This window comes from Lolium perenne, chromosome 2, assembly GCF_019359855.2.
Source record: "Lolium perenne isolate Kyuss_39 chromosome 2, Kyuss_2.0, whole genome shotgun sequence".
In the NCBI taxonomy this organism is placed as follows: domain Eukaryota; kingdom Viridiplantae; phylum Streptophyta; class Magnoliopsida; order Poales; family Poaceae; genus Lolium; species Lolium perenne.
In genome coordinates, this window is record NC_067245.2 from 21,295,434 (window position 1) to 21,313,865 (window position 18,432).

Sequence of the window (18,432 nt, forward strand, 5' to 3'; positions counted from 1 at the left end):
AAGTGGCACACGTGGACAGATCCGCGAAGTCCACGGTTTCCAGCGGCTGACCGCGTTTTCGTTTCCCTCGAAGGAAATAGAAAATTCCCCATTCGCTATCCCGAGTCTCGGCTCGTCGCCCTCGCCACGAGGACAAGCGCCGCTCTCTCGCTGCCTCCTCCGCGCCGCCACATCCCGACGGACGGCATCTCTGCTCACCCCTGCCTCAAGATCCGCACGTCCCCAGTCCCCACCCTCCCTTCGCCAGCCGCCGCCGTCCAGATCGAGAGGCGAGAGCCGCTGTCCGGATCGAGAGGCGAGAGCCGCCGTCCGGATCCATGACCGGCGGCAGCGGCCGCGATGGCGCTGGCCAACTACGGCCCCGTCGTCTCCATACTGCCTGTCGGCCAAATCGCCAAAGCAAGAAACGACAGCGTATTTAGCACATCGCCGCCGACGGGCTGCGCACTCTGGGGCGTCATGGAGGCTCTACTCTTGTGACGGCGCACGGCCGGGGTTCATGGAGGCTCGTATCTACTACTCCTGGAAGCGAGCGCATGAAGCGGAAGTGGAGCAGCTCGCGGCGACGGCGTATAGCAGCAACAGCCAGCAGCGTATAGCAACATGCAGAGTTGCGGACAGCGGCGACCACGGAATCCGCGTATTCCCGCCTAAATAATTTGTGGCTGCCACAAAGTCCTGTGAATTTCTATGTGGCTGAAGCGGGCGTGACCGCCACGTCCAGCAACTTGTCCACTGACATCCTGAGTAGAATCAGAGAAGAAATGAAGATGTGGCCTATGGCCGGTGCTAAAAACTTGCGGTCACCTTATGCCGGGAGAGTAAGCTTCTTTTTTTTTTTTGTCTTGATTGCTAGTTTTTTAGTTTCTTGTAACAAACTTTTTTTCTAGGTAAGTATTTTGCCTCCATTTTCTAAGAATGAACTACGGATTTTGGTGCATGCATTGCATGAGCATGTGAAAATTAACGGAAATGTAGATAAATGGTCATCTTCCACATACGTTTTCTACTTCTTAACCAATCTTAATTCAGTGTATAATAATCTGATGTGGTGACCATATGAAGTGCCCAACTTCTCATGTCTGCTTGCTACAGTTTATAGAGAAGAAATTAGCATATGAAACTGCGCACCCGCTACTTTGATTTGGTTCAGAGAAAGTGTGATCTAAGCAAAACCGTCGTTTTGGGAGCAGACGTACACTGCAACGTACTACTACGTGCCATTAGGATTGGATATCCAAATATACTATATACTGTATAATATTAGCAAGGATGAGGTGTGTCTTGCCAAATCGTTGTTATTTGAATCGAGCATACCTACCGCTACCGGTTTCCAAAGTATCAAAACCAGCAGCGATCTTCTGCTAGGGAAGCCGATGCGACAGCTGCAGTCTTACCCGCCTCACACTTCGGTGGCTGAAGTCTCCAAAAACAAAACTAAAACGAAGGGAAAGGGTAGGGCAGAGTCTCCAAAACGCAGCGACTTCCTTTTACCGTCGTGGAAGTCCGTCAATCCGTCGCATGCTCCTTTCTTGTTCTTCTTCTTCCCCGATGAAGCTCCTCCCAGGAACCTACCAGTTCTAGCTTAAACAAATCGAATCTGCAAGCTCTCGACAGCGAAACACGGAGGTGGTTTCAGCAGCGGGAAACCATTTCGTCATTTAGATACTGTAGTACTATACTATCCTACACGTTTAAATTAAGCGGCTGGAAGTACTGTATTCGGGCTGAGCTTGACCAGCAAATGAACCAGGTGTGAATGGGACGTACATGTAGTCCGTCAACGTAGTGATTGGTCGAACCATCCGTCCGTCACATCACTCTCTATTTCTATTGAATTTTGAGCACCAGCCTTGCCTGGATGCTTCGCTCTCTCCTTTATACTCTCCTTTTCGTCAGAGCAGTACGGCTGTACTCTACTGAATCACTCCGTTTGGGTTGGAGCTCGCAGCAGATAGCTCGTGGTGGTCGCCCGGAGATCGATCGGGCAGATAATCAAGCTCGTGCCGGAGAGAAAGCTTCAGCTATGGGGAACTGCATGGGCGGCTCTGCCAAGTGCGCCAATGCATCCACTCCCTTCGCATCGAGTAAGCAGAAATTCCTCTCTCAGATTTTGTCCTGAAAATTATGAGCATCAGGAGATTCTTGTACTAACATACATGTCGTGATGATTTCAGAGGTTATCCCAGGAAGCAGCACCTCCAACTCCAAGGCGGCGCAAGGGAGCAGCAGTTCCTCAGACCGGAAGAAGAACGCCACAGACGAGCACGCGCCCGCGGCGGCGCCTCCGGCGACGGCCTCGGCACTAAAGTCCTTCAGCACGAGCGACCTCCGCGCGGCGACCAAGAACTTCGGATCCAGTGCCTACCTCGGGGAAGGCGGGTTCGGGTGCGTGTACAAGGGTTGGATCGACGAGGTCACCCTGGCCCCGGCCAAGCCGGGCGCCACCAACGCCATGATGGTCGCCATCAAGAAGCTCAAGAAGGAGAGCTACCAGGGCCACCGGGAGTGGCTCACGGAGGTGACCTTCCTCGGGGAGCTCCACCACGACAACCTCGTCAAGCTCGTCGGCTACTGCTCCGACTCCGACAGCAACAAGCTGCTCGTCTACGAGTACATGCTCCGCGGCAGCCTCGAGAACCACCTCTTCCGCCGCGGCAGCGGAAACCAGCCGCCGCTTCCCTGGGCCACGCGCGTCGCCGTCGCCGCAGACGTCGCGCGGGGGCTCGCCTTCCTCCACTCCCGCGACGTCATCTTCCGGGACCTCAAGTCCTCCAACGTCCTCCTCGACACCGACCACCGCGCCAAGCTCTCCGACTTCGGGCTGGCCCGGGCCGGCCCAACCGGCGGCAAGACCCACGTCTCCACCCGCGTCGTGGGCACGCGCGGGTACGCCGCGCCGGAGTACGTCGCCACGGGCCACCTGTCGGCCAAGAGCGACGTGTACGGGTTCGGGGTGGTGCTGCTGGAGCTTATGACGGGGAAGAGGGCCCTGGACGAGTCCCGCGGGCTGGCGGCGGAGCTGCTGGTGGACTGGGCGAGGCCGATGCTGGTCGGGGACAGGAGGAAGGTGATCCGGGTCATGGACACCAGGCTCGGCGGGCAGTACAACAAGAAGCAGGCGCAGGACGTGGCGGCGCTCGCGCTCCGGTGCCTCAACAACGACGGCAGGAGCCGACCAACCATGGCCGAAGTCCTCCCCTGCCTCGAGCAGCTACTGAAGGAGAACACCACCAAGTCGTCGTCGGCGGCGGCGGCGAGATCGGCCACGCCGGTGCACAGAGACCATAGGCGTCACACAGGATAGCATAGCATGTTAGATCGATCTTCTTCATTAGTTGCCTAGATTAATCATCTGCTTGATTCGTTAATTACATGTGTAATGGGTTCGTCGATCCAGTGAACGAGAATTTGGAGATTAGATAGATCAAGTTTTGCTACAGTATAAAAATCCAAAGAAAGCAGGGGTTGGACCGGACATGGATTGTATATAGGGGTTGGACCGGATTTGGATATCGCATCCAGTCATCCAGTGTTCCACAATGTCTGCTCCAAGCAATTGCCATTTGGACACCTGCCGTCAATGCCTTGCTCGTACAGCTCAGACACACATTGAACACATTTATTTTGCTCGTTTATCTTGCAGATCAACATGTTTGTACGATCGAAAAGTCAAGGTCAAGGAATCTGCAATTTTTAATCTTCATGTATCAGGCGTTTCGTCAAATTTAGAATCCATCAATCAGTTTTATAACAACTGTCTCGTGATCACGAATCTACAAGTCTACAACTGCATATGCAATCTAGGAATTTACATTGTCTGCAAAGCAATTTCCATCTGGATACGGTCAATGGCTTGCTCGTACAGCTCGCACACACATTGAACATATCTCTTTTTTCTTTTATCCTGACAGATCAACATCTACACACGTTAGACAGCTCTATCTGAAAGACAGAGTGATGGTAACCGGTAACGGGACGTGGTAGGAGAACTGACTTCTCAGGTGATGCATTGTGTGGCTCCATCCCCGCAAAACAAAACAAAAAAACAAAAGATAAACTACATGTATTTTTTGAAATCTAAGTGATCAAGCTGTGTCTATGTTGTGATGGCTGAAAGAAGATTGCAGCTGAGCTTCAGGAGACGGCTGAATGCGAATCTACAAGGACAGGAGACGGCTGAATGCCCCGCGAGAGGGTTTTGGTCACTTGAGCGTTAGTTTGCTGACGTGGTTAATTATTTATTTTTCAACTTGCCCCCTAAAATTTGTTTTTTTCTAATTTTTAGTCCTCAGTTTGACCTTTTTAGGGGGGCATTTGCAAAAAAGTTAGTTGGCCACATCAGCAAACTAACATTGGCTGTAACAGAATGATCAAAACGCTCGCGCGGGCAACTTCTTGACCCATAATTCGCGATTTGCAAGTTCGTGACCAAAGCGCACATACGAGACAACTTTATAGACCAAATTGGAGATTTTCTCTATTACATAATCTGTTGACGACTCTCTGAATGTTGATCAAGACAGACAGGAGTGAAAATGGTCAAAATCAGGGAGGTTTATTGTTAAATTCATGAAGTTGTATCTATCTAGAAATTGGATTTGTGGAAGGCTAAGATCCCCTGAATATCAAGATATGGCTAATCTGGCACAATGCCATTGCACTGAAAGATAATACAATGAAGAGAAAAATTGGGTGGGCAATACTAAGGGCCATTCCTGTGAAGACGTGATAGAAGGTTTTTCAGGATAGCTGTGAGAGCAATGGGGCCAAATAACAGACTTATTTCTTTTTTCCCCGTATCTTTTGTGGATTTCTCAATATCTTCCAACATTATGCATGGAAGCTTTGCAATAGAGCCTGTTGTGATGGGAAGATGATTTTTTTTAGATCTAACAGGAGAAAAGCTGGCGAAAGGAGTTGATAGTTGGAACCCGGACCTGGCCTATGGAGGTCATCTTAAAAAAACGATCAATATTTTTTCCTAGATCAATATTTTCTTTAATCCAAATGTGGAGACGAGGAACCTGACGCCGAATGTACAATTGTATATGATATCTAGGAGTCACAACAAGGAGACGCACGCAGCTGAACCGGTCTACACAACACAACAAAATGAAAATCAGTGCGGCAATAAAAAAAAGGGTAATAATTTGATCTGGCCCTGGTCTCGTTGGCTTAGATTAATGGGACACGCTGAGCGTCCCCCGGGGGATTAGATTTCTAATCCCCCGGGTGGACAGCCGTTGGATTAGCTCGATTGGACCGTCCAGATCATGACACGTGTCACAGTATATCTCAGTCCCACTTTTGCTACTATAATGTACCAAAGTAGCAAAAAACGGTTCGTTTGTAGCAAAATCAACACAATTGTAGCAAAACACGGTTCACCCAAAATACACACAGATCTCGTCGGAGACTCGCCGGAGACCTCACCGGAGACGATGTAGCAAAAATGTGTACTATTGTAGCAAAAAAAATCGGGTATTGTAGCAAAGTTCGAGACATCACCGGAGATGTCGTCGGAGACGTCGCCGGAAACCTCGTCGGAGATATCGCCGGAAACCTCGCCGGAGAATTGGTAGCAAAAAATATATGCTATGGTAGCAAGAAACCACAAATATTGTAGCAAATTTATTTTTCTATTGTAGCAAACCATATAAAAAAATGTCTATTATTGTAGCAAAACTGACATCTCTGGTGAGCACGCCCGGAAAATCTCGCCACAAACTTGATAGCAAAAAATGTATACTATAGTAGCAAGAAAAGAACGAATATTGTAGCAAAGTTTTCTAGCTATTGTAGCAAAACACCATCGCGGCAGGGGCAAAAACACCATCACTATCACATCAGGTGCGGCGGGGATGCAAGTCCAGGCGCGGGACGCCGCCGGTCGCCGGGATGCAGATGGAGGCGCAAGACAACGCCGTCTTTCGGGATGCAGTGGAGGAGGAGTAGTGGCGCGCTATGGAGGAGGTTCGGCAGCGCTGCGTGGGGCCGCGGCCAACACCGGCGGCGCGCAGCTTGGAGCACCTCCATGGCGGCGGCCCGGAGGACGTCGATGAGGCCGCGATACCGGTGGCTTGGAGGACGGCCATGAGGTCGCTGTCGAGCGGCGCTCTGCTGGTAGGCGGAGAGCCGTGGGCGGCGGAGGGACTCGGGGCGGCGGCGCTGCCGGGCGCGGGAGGAGAGAGGAGGGGAGGGAGGCCGCCATGGATGGAGCTCCGGGGCGGCGCGGGAGAGGAGGAGGGCCGGGGATGGCCGCGGCGGATGGCCGTCGGGCGCGAGGTGGGCGGCGCCGGGAGCGGAGGCGCATCCATGGGGCGTGGGCGGTGGCGCTGCCTGGGTGTGGTGTAGCCTCCGTTCCTATCGATGGAAGAGACGAGAGCTGTTAAGATAAGATCGTGGTGGGACCCACTCTTTCGCTCGCTTTTGGAAGGATACGGGTCGGTCGCTCCATCCGGGGGATTTCTGCGCTGTTCCCCCGGGGGATAGACAGCGTTTTCCTAGATTAATTCACGAGGCAACAGCCAACAGATTAGTTCCGCAAGATTCTGACTCTGGGCTACCAGAGAAAAATAAGCTGACGGCATCTCCAGCAGTGATGTAAGCATTTTGAATAGTCAATCTGTTTGCGTGCACCGCGGACAGGGCGTGCTTAGATTGACTATGATCAAGTCAGTCAGGGTAGGATACATCAGAGGATGGTGGATTTTGTCATTTCCAGATGTCAATCTGTAGCAAGTAGGGATACTTGCCTGTTTTGTCAACAATTGAAATTTACCAAGTTTCCTGAATAATTCTAGAAAGCAGGAAGCAGGACTGGTTAATCTTGAAACGCACACTGCCAAGTGCAGTTTCCTTTAGTTCTACATCTTTTTTGGCAGCAAGAGGTAGTTAGTCACCAAGCTTTTTGAGTTCACATTGTTCTTCCTGGAAACAAGACATCGTTCTCCATCAGCATGGCAAAAGATCAGCTTCTGGTCAATTACAGGTTTGAGCATCGTGCTATACAAGCAAAGTTTCAGCCTTCAGTTGACTACAACTTTTTCATAGCAAGAGGGGATAGTCAGTCAGTCAGGCACCAAGCTTTCTGAGTTCACTTTGTGCTTCCTGGAAATAAGACGCCAGTCTCCATCACCATGGCAAAAAATCAGCTTCTGGTCAACTTCAGGTTTCAGCATCACATTATCGTCCAATCTTCTTGCTTCTCAAGACTTTCACAGCTTGGCTAGCATCTACATGGTGCAATCCACGTCGCCCCATGCAATTGTCGTTGTCCTTGCCGTTCTTAAGTGCTTCTAGAAAGTACTGCACATCTGTTTCTCTCATGCTTAGCAGCTTCAGAGAGTCGGTTACAAATGGAAAAAAGGCTTCAGGTCTCGAGCAGTAAGGCCTAAAGATGCGAAGAAGGGCTTTCGTATCGAGTCTTAGCTGAATGACTCCTGGGCCAGAGAACTTCACTTCACCCCACCGTATGCTGCTGTAAATGAAGTAGTCGAGACCTTCTGCTATACTCCTCCATATATCAAGGAAATCCTTCGAGTTGAGGTATATCTTCAGTTTCGTGATTCGCTCTCTCAGAACGTCTAGACTGGCAACAAATCCAGGTGACACCTCTAGGTTTTCTTCATCAAGAACCTGATCATCTGATTGGTTCTGTTCATTTGAAGATCCAATGTTCTGTACATAGTCCCAGGATAGATCTTCAAACTCAATCAGGATGGAGGACATGATTTGTTCCAGAAAATTGGTCCCTAGTTTAACCAAGAAGGCAATTTCATCTGCAAAGAAAGAACATCGATGCTGGGAACTGCGCTTGTGAATCTGTTCTTTGTTTTCATCCCTATGCCCAGCCATGTCCAAGAAGGTGGTATCTTCATCCCATTCCCGAAGAACACATTCGCAATATCTAGCAGCATTAATTGCATAGGAAGCTCTCAATAAAGACTCATCTTCCAAAGCTGTATTTGACAATTGCAATGCCTCACATCGCTCATGCAAGACAACGAAGAAGTCATTCAAGAACTGGACTGAAGTGGATCTGGTATACTGGATCTTCATCCTTTTATTTGGCAGAGCTTGACTTCTATCAATCATCGTCGATGCACTTTTGACAACAAATTCAGAAACAGGTGGAGCTTTGTAGTCTTCTCTTGTAGAAAGAAGAAATTTAGTAGTGCTTTCCTGGTCACCAAGCTCATCCTGAGGATTAATAGAATAAAACCAACTTGCCTCATTTTCCATTTCAGATTTGAGCTTATCCTGTGCGGAATTAACCTCTATATCAGCCCATATCTGAAGCCAATCGGAATGTCCAGTGTATATTGAAAAGACAGATAATGACCTAGAGAGCCCTTCAGAAAGGAATGCAATTTTCTGAATTCCTGAATCTGCAAGGAGCTGCATTCTTTTATCAAAAGCAATCATCTGGTCATTCAAATGCAGCCAAGATGAATGTACTTCAAGTTTGTCATCACTTCTATGATAAGAGGTAACAAGGGCTGGGAAGATTTGCGTCTCAAGGTATCCTAGAAGTATTTTTACCATTCCAGTTACCCAAGATTCTTTCGCACTTAAGCCCACAAGTCTTGCTTGGTCAATCAAAGGCTGCAATATATCATCCACTCCATCCATGAAATCCTTTGCTATCTTGTAAACAAGAGCAAATATGAACTCTGGCTGTTCAGACCATTTAGAAAAATGATACTCCATCCTGGACACAATAGGGTGAACCAATTCATCAATTGCCCAAAGTCCATTATCGAAGCATGCAGTTTTATCAAAGTACTTCGAATCTGACAGGCTAGGTGTTGCCACTGGCATTTTGCATTGCCGCACTTCACGGTTGGCTTGCACATGTTGCAGAGCACACAATGCTAAAAAGCTTTCAGAATACTTCTCTTTATTTGCCTCGTTCATTAAGACAAGGGGATTTGGAACTTGGGAGTACTTATCCTTCTCCATGTCCGGTGAAGACAAGGATGGTGGCCAGCCTAATGCAGCAAGTAGAGCACGATAGTCTGTAAGTGCCTGAGGCCTCAAAATGGCTAGAGTTTTGTCCACTCTAGAATCAACAGCCACTATAAGGTTTGTCCACTGTGGCTTACTTAAGCTGATCTTTACCAATTCTTGCTCAATCTCTCTCACAGCGTCAACAGCCCGGAGCAACTTTTCTTGCTTCTGTTCCATGCCCTATATTTGAGAAAAGAGTTAAACTTGATGTACCTTACTGGTGAGAGACCTATATCAGCCTAACCAACAGTTAGTTGCGTTCAGAACAACAAAGGAGAAAGGGAAGTAAAGGCGTTCAGAACAACAAAGGAGAAAGGGAAGTAAAAGGCTCTTACGTTTGATGCCCGTCGAAGTACTGATGATAGGTTCAACTTCGAGGCCTGTCTAACGATGGAAAATGTTGCATCTTCTAGGTTACCAACCAAAGCTTCCAACTGTAGAGTAGCTTCTGGAATGTCAGCATAGCAAAGTTATAGAGAGCACTATAGATTCCTACACATAATGGGAGGACATAAAGGAGATACAATAATACAAACATGAATTATGTACCGCACCAAACAGATTTTTTTTTCCAAGAAAGAAGGATAAATTAACTGGTATAGCCAGTTTAATGATCTGTGAAACATACTGATGCTAGTTTATTTGGCGCAGATATTTTCAACTGAACAAATGTGTTCACATGGTCAGTCCTAGGTTACAACATCTGGTTGAACTGAATGCGTTAGTTTTGGTCGATACAGGTAGCGTAAATTATGAGCAAACCTTTCTATCAAAAATAAAGTATGAGCAAACCTTTCTATCAAAAATAAAGTATGAGCAAACCAAATTGCAAGGTCTATCCTTCGATATAGAAACTACACATAGTATTATCTCCCTTCGTGATCCAATCAAGCACAAGTTGCTAACATACTAGATTCAGAGCTAAATTTGACAGGTAAACCCCTAACACTCTACTTGGATTTCCCCACAGCAGCTGTTTCCTGAAACGCTAAACATTTATGTATCTAGAATTCTTATTCCGAAATATAAGATCACAACTAGTCCTATGATTGGGCAACTTTACAGTTCGGAGAGCATGGCACCAAGAGAGAAACGAAATCTCACCCGCGTAGAGCCGAATGGTGTCAATCCGCTGGATCTCCCGCACGATCGCCGGCAGCCCCACGCCCGGAGCGGCCGCCGCTTCCCCCTCGTCCCCGGCAGCCATGTCGTCTCCTACGAACAAGGAGCCCCGTTGAGACCCGGACCCAAATCCGCGGTAGACAGACAGATAAATAGAGGAGTTGGAACCGGGGGTAAGTAAAATCCTAGGGTTTAGGGTAGCGGACCTCGGGAGCGGATGCGGCGGCGGGCCTCGGCGGAGCGGGCGAGCCAGGAGGCGGACGAGGACGCGAGCTGCGCCTCGAGGCGGCGGACGGACGCCTCGAGCCCCTCGCACTCGCGGCGCAGGAGCTCGGAGAGGGCCGGCGCCGCGGGGAGGTCCTCCGCGGAGGTGAAGTGCGCGTCGAGGAAGCCGCTCAGGCTCGCCGCCGCCGGCTGCGGCCGCGGGGGCGACATGGCCGGGTCGGTCGGAACTCGAGAGAGTAGTCGGCCGATTTTTTTTTTCTTGAAAGAAGAAATCGACGTTTTAGAGGTGGGCTGCACGTCGGACGAAGGAGGGCCGGAGGAACGGTTTTGCCTCCCATAAGCAGGCCGAAACGGCCCGGCCTCGGCCTGGCACGCCACGTGGCCAAACGGGCCCAAAGCGGGCCGTGGCACGCTGGGGCCATGCCTGGGCCGGAGAGTGCAGCACCCGGGAAAATATTTAGTACTCCGTATACTTCCCTCAAAAAAAAATAGTACTCCGTATACAACCCTCTAAATGATACCATGATTGATGATTCCAATCATTAAAATTCAAAATCAAAATTTCGAAATATTAAAAAAATAGTGTTCATAGGATGCGTGATTATAATTTCTACAATTTTCATATTTTGCTTCTTGCTGCCATTTGATGGGGCATTTGGACTGTTAGGAATAAATTAACCTGTCATAAAGTAGTTGCTTGTTCTTGCTATTATCCGTTCGTTTTTACATTAATGGTCAGGTCTGTTCGGGAGCAAAGACGGGAAAGGATCAAGCTGGGAGCTGATCAAATGCTCCAGCAGGCGTCTGTGCTCCACTCCAACACGGCTCCGGTGACGGCTTCGACGACTCCAACTGCTAGACCGGGGATGCTGATGATAACGAATGACGGAGTTTCATTATCCCCTTGTTATTGATGATGTTATTTGTAGTGGTTGATGAAAAAACTCATCTGGTCTTGGTTATGGCTTGTAGAGGTTCCGCAGTTTGGTCCGCAGTTTCTTTTGGGCGGGCACTGAGAAGGCCACGGGTGGTAAATGCAAGGTGAACTGGACCGCGGTCTGTCGCCCCACCTGCTTTGGAGGCCTTGGCATCCTCAACATGGACAAGTTTGGGAGGGCTCTGCGCCTCCGATGGCCTTGGCTTGCTTGGACGGCGCCGAATAAACCGTGGGTCGGTATGGAAAACCCATGCAACAATGATGATATGGAGCTCTTCCACTCGCTCACAAAGGTCACCGTTGGCGATGGCACAAAGGCCAGTTTTTGGAACGATCCTTGGATCGATGGTTTAAGCCCCAAATGCATCGCCCCTTCCATCTTCGCTCTCTCCGGCAAGAAATCTGCCAATGTCCGGGATTCCATCACCGACGGCGCTTGGGTTGACCACCTCGATACTTCGGAGGGGCTCTCGGTGCAAAACCTCGTTGAGTTCACTAAGTTATGGTCCCACACCTCGCAGATTCACCTTCAAGCAGGCACCCCGGACTCCATTGTTTGGAAGCTCACCGCGAATGGGGCCTACTCTTGCTCATCGGCTTACAAGGCACAATTCGCAGGGACTATCCGCTCTTCTATGGATGCTATTGTTTGGAAGGCTTGGGCACCCCCCAAATGCAAACTCTTCGCTTGGCTCATTATCCAAAACCGAGTGTGGACGGCGGACCGACTTGCCAAACGGGGTTGGCCCAATGGCCGGGTATGCCCCTTATGCCGATGCCACGACGAATCCGCCAACCACCTCCTCTTTAAATGCCGCTTCACAATACGCATATGGAGGATGAACCGAGATTGGCTCCACATTCCAGACTTCGACCCTTCCGCTTGGACCGGTTTCGATAGTGTCGAACTCTGGTGGACCTCCATCGCCTTTGCTCATAGTGGAAGAAGGAAGGCCATGGCTTCCCTTCTCATGTTGGTCTCGTGGGAGATTTGGAAGGAGCGCAATGCAAGAACTTTTAAGAATGTGGCGACCATGCCTACTATCATCTTCGCGGGGATCAAATCGGAGGCTAGAACTTGGGTTGTGGCCGGTGCTAGGCACTTGGGTTTTTTCATAGCGGGAGAGTAATCCTTTTGCCCTTCGCAGGGTTGTAACCCTAAGACCTTGACTATCGAACTTTCTTTCCTTCTCTATTAATGAATTAAGGCAAACCTTTTGCCTTTCTTTCAAAAAAAAAAAAAACTCATCTGGTTGGATGCTTTTGCTAGCTGTATGCTAGATATATGTTGGCAACCTTTGAACCCTGTAGGTAGGTTTTTTTTGCCCCATAGCTTGTTTTCGATATCGAGATTGAGCAACGGGTTTTCCTACCAATTTGTTTTCCTTTGCTGGGCATAGGTATGTCCCTTTCTTTTCCTTTCTCTTGTTTGTTTTGGAAACCGAACAGGTGTATTTCTGTTATGGTTGTAATGGAAAGGGGGGAAAAGTCCCAATTGGAAAAAAAAATCTACAATTTTCAGATACAAATTTGAAACATACACAAACACCTAGAAACAAAAAGGCAAATCCAACAAGAATAGTGTGAAAAATGGCAACGCACAAATCGATACTATTCACACATCAATTTTTCTTTTTACATTTCTCTCTTTGTGTTTTAAATTTGGTTTTCCCAATTTTGTAAAACCTTAAAATTATAAAAAAAATTATAAGTGGTATCATGCTATCATCTAGCGGGTGGTATCACAAGATATGTTCTCCAGCATACGAGCTGGCCCGGCATGGCACGACACGTAAAGCCTCCATCCCATGAAGCCACGCGGTTGGCATGCGCGAGATTACATTGGTACTTCAGCATATTCCTTGATGTGAGCTCCCTGAATGCCTCTTCTTCCTCACCGCAACACGAAGTTTCAGCTTGCTCCTCATCGAGGGATCAAGTCCATCGACTGCATAACCTCGGCTAGGAGCGAGTCATCGTCAAAATCCAGCCGCCATGCCTTTCTAAATCCGGCTGGGCCGCCTCCTCCTTTGATTCCCTTCTCCAACACCTTCTCTAGCTCCAGCACGCGAAGCCAAGGGACCGTGCCCAGGCTGCGGGGCTAGGAACCTGTGTCAGCATGGCACAACCCGTCTATATAGTGCCACCGACGTGCCGTGTCGTGCCAGTCACACGGAGGTTGCGCTGTGCCGGTGCTGACCGGCAAGGTTATTCTCCACCATCCTCGGGGCGAGTGGGTAGAGAGGAAAATCCAAGCCCAACGACCCGATGTAAATGGACCAACCTTTCCATGGTGACCCATTGGTGACACAAATTTGAGATGAAGTTTGGGTCCGGACGAATCTTTCATATCTAAACTTTTTTTAGGGAAAGCCACCACGGCTAATCTAACCATTTTCTTCAAACCTATGAAAACCTGGAAAGAATCGGAACAAAACCGGAGCTCACATACACGTGCGAAAACAGCGAGCACACAATGGGCCGGCCCATCGGAAATTCCTTGAGGCGATGCGCGATACCGCACGCTGCGTGCGTGGTATAGAAGCACCCGTTGCCCTGGACAAAGCACTCCAGAAAAGGCAAAAAGGACAGCCATGCCTGATGCCTGATGTCATCTAGAAATCATATCGCGAACTGTTCAAATTCAGGGATGCTCACAGGGAACGAAAAAGGCTAAAAAGGGCAAAAGGCCGATCTGGAACTGGCACCAAATCTCGACAGCCCTCCACATCTCGAACCAATTTAATTGCCGTGCGACCGGGTCAATAAACCGGTGCCGTCGCCGTCCGCCGAGCGACGCGCGACACCGACGTCCGGCCGGTGCTTTTCGTTCTCTTCTGGGCTGTCTTGCAAGGATGCGAGCCAATAAATCTGGCTCGCGTTCTAGAAGGAAACTTGAACGGCGCGAGAGGGGAGGAGAGAAGCGTTGTAGAATCTCAGCGTGGAACGAACGGATCACAAGGTTGCCAGGCGTCGCCACGGTAGCCCGATTGCGTACACCGTGGTACTATCGATGCATACCTTGGTAGGTAGGTAGCTATCCCAGTGAGTGTGCAGGCCGCGACATGCAGTATGCTGGATGCCTGAATTGCTGATGAGTGATGACTGAGGATGATGCACATGAACCCAGCAATTTTTTGTTGTGAGATTATCTTCCTGGCCCGATCGATCAGGCAAGCATGGAACAAATACAGCGGCCGGGCAAAAAGGGAAAACGGTAAATTAGTCTAGGAAGGTCCTGGTGGTTAATGATGCGCGCGCGCGCGCGCGGAGTACATGGAGCTAGGTGGATCGATCGTCGGCGCGCGCCGGCCTAGAGCAGGTGGGCGGCGCTGTCGTACATGACGTTCCACGACGAGTCGAGCGTCGGGAAGCACGTCTGCTGCTGCTGCTGCTGGTGGTGCTGGTGTTGTTGTTGGAGACGGTGGTGGAGCGTGGCCGCGTCGGCGTCGGACGGCAGGTGGAGGGCGTCCCCGAACGACGCGCCGGTGTAGGTGGGGCAGTTCAGCATCGCGGCGGCGGACGCGTTGAACGATGCGGGCATCAGGACGTCGTCGCCGGTCCCGGGCTCGGCCTGGATGCCGGTGACGTGCTGCACCATGAGGCGGAAGTTGGCGGGGTCGGTGCTGATGTAGGTGGTTGGCGCGCGCTTGGACGCCCGCGGCCGCCGCTTCCCGGCGCGCCCGGCGACGCCCAGGCCCAGGCGCCTCTTGTTCGACGTCGCGGCGGGGTTGACGGAGGTGTTGATGGGTGTGGACGGCGGGCGCGGCGCCGCGTCCGACGCGACCAACACGGAGTCGCAGGTGAGCCCCGTCGGTGGCGGCGCGGAGGCGAACCAGTTGTTGTTGCCGCCGCTGGAGCCGGCGAAGTCGGTGAGGAGGGAGGAGGAGGAGGACGGGGAGGAGGTGGAGGCGGCGGCCGGGGAGTAGTGGTCGGGCATGGAGTAGTGCAGCGCGCGCGCCATGGCGGCGTCGGTGTAGTAGTCGGTCGGGAGGAAGGACGCCGGTGGCTGCGCCAGGCAGGACATGGCGTCCATGGGGCGATCGAGGCGGGTCAGGCACGTTCAAATTCAGCAGGCAGCTCGGTGGGTAGTGTGAGTGTAGTACAGGATGAGAAGGTGGGTGGGTTGTTGCGGTTTGGGAATGGTGAGAGGGAGGCGGGGTGTACATATAGAGGAGTCGCGGGTAGAGGGAGGAAGATAGGGGTCCCAGGGGAAAGCGCGTGGGCGCATCGGCATCGGGGTGTGTCGGCGTGTTCGGGGGTGGAGCGGGGCCGCGCGCGCGGCATCGGCATGCCCCGGTGTCGGACTCCACCGCCACCCCCATCCATCAACGCCAGCCAGCCAGCCTGGAGTCAACTCTACGAGCACACAGTACACAGATCAGGCCAGAGAGCGGCCGCCTGCCTGCGTGGCGCGGCCGCGTGCGCCCAGCGTCGCGTACGGCTTGGAGCACCGTCGGCGACGCCCGACGGTGTGGCGCCGCGCCGTGAAAAGGTGAAAACGGAAAGTTGGTCGGAGCGGCGCGGCGTACATACTACAGAGCCATGTCGATCGGCGGTGGCAAGTGGCGCTCACGTTCCACGGGACCGAGAGGGAGGGTCAGCATGCAACGGCCGCGAAGCAGCAGCTGACCCACGCTGCGCTTTCCGCTAAACACACGCACGTACGTACTGTACGACGGTGCGACCGCGTGGGCGTCGGGTTCGAGCCGCGACTGACGGAATGGGGGCGAGTGATGCTACCAACCCCATCTCCAGTCTCGACCGTACCGAGAACGAACGCCACCGTACGGCCGAATCGGCAGCTGCTCCTGAGATCCCGTGTAGCTGTCGGTCCAGCTGCACTGCTCTTGCTCCATCAGTGTTTCCAACTTGTTAAATAAATCAATAAAAAGAGGTCTATGTATCTTTCGATGCAGGAAGAACAACAAAGAAAATCAACTAATGACTCCAATATCTAGATCATAAGAGAAAATCACCTTGCTAGCGGAGAAATGAGCTATACGTACGCATCGAATCTAGAGGTCTTATGCATCTTTGTGGAAGTTATATATCTGATCTCCTCTTTCAAAACTCTTAAAAAGATGCAGGAATCATAGAAATGATGGGAGAGTAAGCAAACTCAAGAGGGTCAAGAATGGATGTCAATTTCACATTGGGAAAGAAGATCCATTTTTTAAAACTCAAGAAAAATGGCCGTTGACACTTTCTAAGCCGTCGGGTACCAGATCTAGAACGTTTTCCGCAGTGAGTATCAAGCTACCCGGGCAGCTGCCTGAAACCCCGGTACGAAATCCGGAACACGTTCCCCCTGGGTACCGACAGCAAACTTCTATTACGAAACCGCGATATCCTCTGCATCCCCGCTCTGATTTTAGAGAACTTGATGTGGTGACCCAGCGTACCACTGCATGGTGTAGTACACAAGTCGTTGACATAACACAAGTGAAACACCGTTCCACTCATATTACATCTCTCAGAGTGGTACAACAGAAACATATGCGAGTCCAAGGTATGTCTATAGAAGTACACACGAACTGTTTACATAAGATCAACACAACCTCCTACTTTACAGTGAGGTAAAACTTCAAATAAAGCTCCAGAAGAACGACTCGTAGTCTATCTTATTTTGCTAACTCAAGTTTAAGAGCTACTTGGCTTGCTATAGAAATCTAGCTACTTAGGTGCTATGATTAGGGAAAGGTTCCCTTCTATTACTAGTCTAGGTTTCCATTATAGCTGATGCAGAAGTTGACTCCATTGACTTCTTTGATTGGATTCTTCATCTTGTTGCAGTTGACTCCTTTGTCTTCGAGTTCCACGGTAGTTTCTCCTTCGGTGCCTTGATCTAAGAAGGGGGTTCAAACGAGATAGAATGAGTACGAGCGTACTCAGCAAGTTCATATTAGGAAATAGGTGTATCATGCACTAGCTATAGCCATAGACCAGAAAGTCATAGGCCAATGCAAGTTTTTGTAATCATTTCTTCAAAAGGTTTATTTTATTACGAAAACTATGCCTCGGTCTTCACAGTTGACTAGAACTTCGTGGAGTTCCTTTCTGCGCGTTCGCAGTTCCTTCCGGAACAGGGAGTGACAGTACAATTCTTGATACCCTCTGCGAGAGGTGCGTTACTTTACCCCACAAGAGATCTTAACCATGTTGCTGCCGAGAGTATGTCCCCGTCCACACTTCCTTTGGTGTGAGGCCCAAGATAAGATCCAAGCCAATCACGCCTTCTCCGCGACCCCGCAAACCCACCCTTTTGTCCAACCGTACACCTCCGGTAGACTTCCCGATAATACGGCTTTACTCATGGTGTACTCAGGACAATCCATCATAGATCGTAGAGCTTATCATCACTAATGGATGGGGATTTAAAAGGATTTCCCAACCTATTGCGGCGGTGCCTCCAACACCCCACCGGCTCTGAGATCCGTTGGCGTGCGAAGGGAAAAGATACAGCTGACTTCCCCAGAGCCATTATAGATCTCATGGATAACGCGATATGTACGGCGCTAGAATCACTGGACGGCATTGGTAATTAATCCTAGGGTGATATAACCCATTGCAATGGAACCTCCACCATATCAACACATACCATGGTTCCATTGCCCACCACATAGTCATATTCATAATTGTAAAATAATACTTTGCTTTTCAATGCATGAGTGATAAGTATAGTACTTTGCATATAATTTGATACAAATAATCAAATGACATGAGCAAGCGATGAACTTGCCTTTCTTGACTGCAAGATTATGCAGGCAAAAGCTTCGATACGTGAGAAGTCCAAATGCTGAAATACCATCATCGTCCGGTAAGGACAATGTTTAAAGAACTGGCAAAGATGCTATAATGCATAGTATGAGATGCAATCGTCTCCAGCGTAACCTAACCTCGATGATTTAGGATGTATGAGTTGTAAAGATTTCTTTAGGGTTGGTTGCACTTTTAGAATGGTTCTCAAACAAGGTTTTTATTAGGGTTTGGTTATATTAGCATCATAACCAAGTGATATAAGATATCATAACAATCATACACATAAGAATAGTGATGGAATAATATGTAAAGAACAGTTGTCAATTTTAAGTTCTACAGATCATGGTTGATGATTACTTATACTATACTTC

General features: G+C 49.9%; 3 protein-coding genes across 5 annotated transcripts; 1 reads left to right on the top strand and 2 right to left on the bottom strand.

Moving 5' to 3' along the window:
* Positions 1 to 1,872: 1,872 nt before the first annotated feature.
* Positions 1,873 to 3,500, top strand: LOC127331444 (probable serine/threonine-protein kinase PBL4). Its single transcript, XM_051357622.2, has 2 exons — positions 1,873 to 2,087; positions 2,178 to 3,500. Exons 1-2 carry the CDS (start codon positions 2,027 to 2,029, stop codon positions 3,305 to 3,307), a joined length of 1,191 nt encoding a protein of 396 aa, XP_051213582.1. The 5' UTR covers positions 1,873 to 2,026; the 3' UTR covers positions 3,308 to 3,500.
* Positions 3,501 to 6,552: 3,052 nt separating this feature from the next.
* Positions 6,553 to 10,610, bottom strand: LOC127331443 (RINT1-like protein MAG2L). 3 transcript variants are annotated; one of them, XM_051357619.2, is made up of 4 exons: positions 10,344 to 10,610; positions 10,120 to 10,230; positions 9,351 to 9,463; positions 6,553 to 9,195 (listed from the first exon to the last, which is right to left on the bottom strand). In XM_051357619.2, the coding sequence occupies exons 1-4, from the start codon at positions 10,570 to 10,572 to the stop codon at positions 7,189 to 7,191; spliced, it is 2,460 nt and encodes an 819-aa protein (XP_051213579.1). In that variant the 5' UTR covers positions 10,573 to 10,610; the 3' UTR covers positions 6,553 to 7,188. The 3 variants fall into 3 exon arrangements, with proteins under 3 accessions (XP_051213579.1, XP_051213580.1, XP_071682020.1); XM_051357620.2 differs by lacking the exons at positions 10,120 to 10,230; positions 10,344 to 10,610 and having other exon boundaries at positions 6,553 to 9,244; positions 9,351 to 9,446; XM_071825919.1 differs by lacking the exons at positions 10,120 to 10,230; positions 10,344 to 10,610 and having other exon boundaries at positions 6,553 to 9,254; positions 9,351 to 9,425.
* Positions 10,611 to 14,411: 3,801 nt separating this feature from the next.
* LOC127331445 (uncharacterized) lies at positions 14,412 to 15,447 on the bottom strand. The gene has a single exon (XM_051357623.2). It carries the CDS (start codon positions 15,333 to 15,335, stop codon positions 14,613 to 14,615), a length of 723 nt encoding a protein of 240 aa, XP_051213583.1. The 5' UTR covers positions 15,336 to 15,447; the 3' UTR covers positions 14,412 to 14,612.
* Positions 15,448 to 18,432: the final 2,985 nt, after the last annotated feature.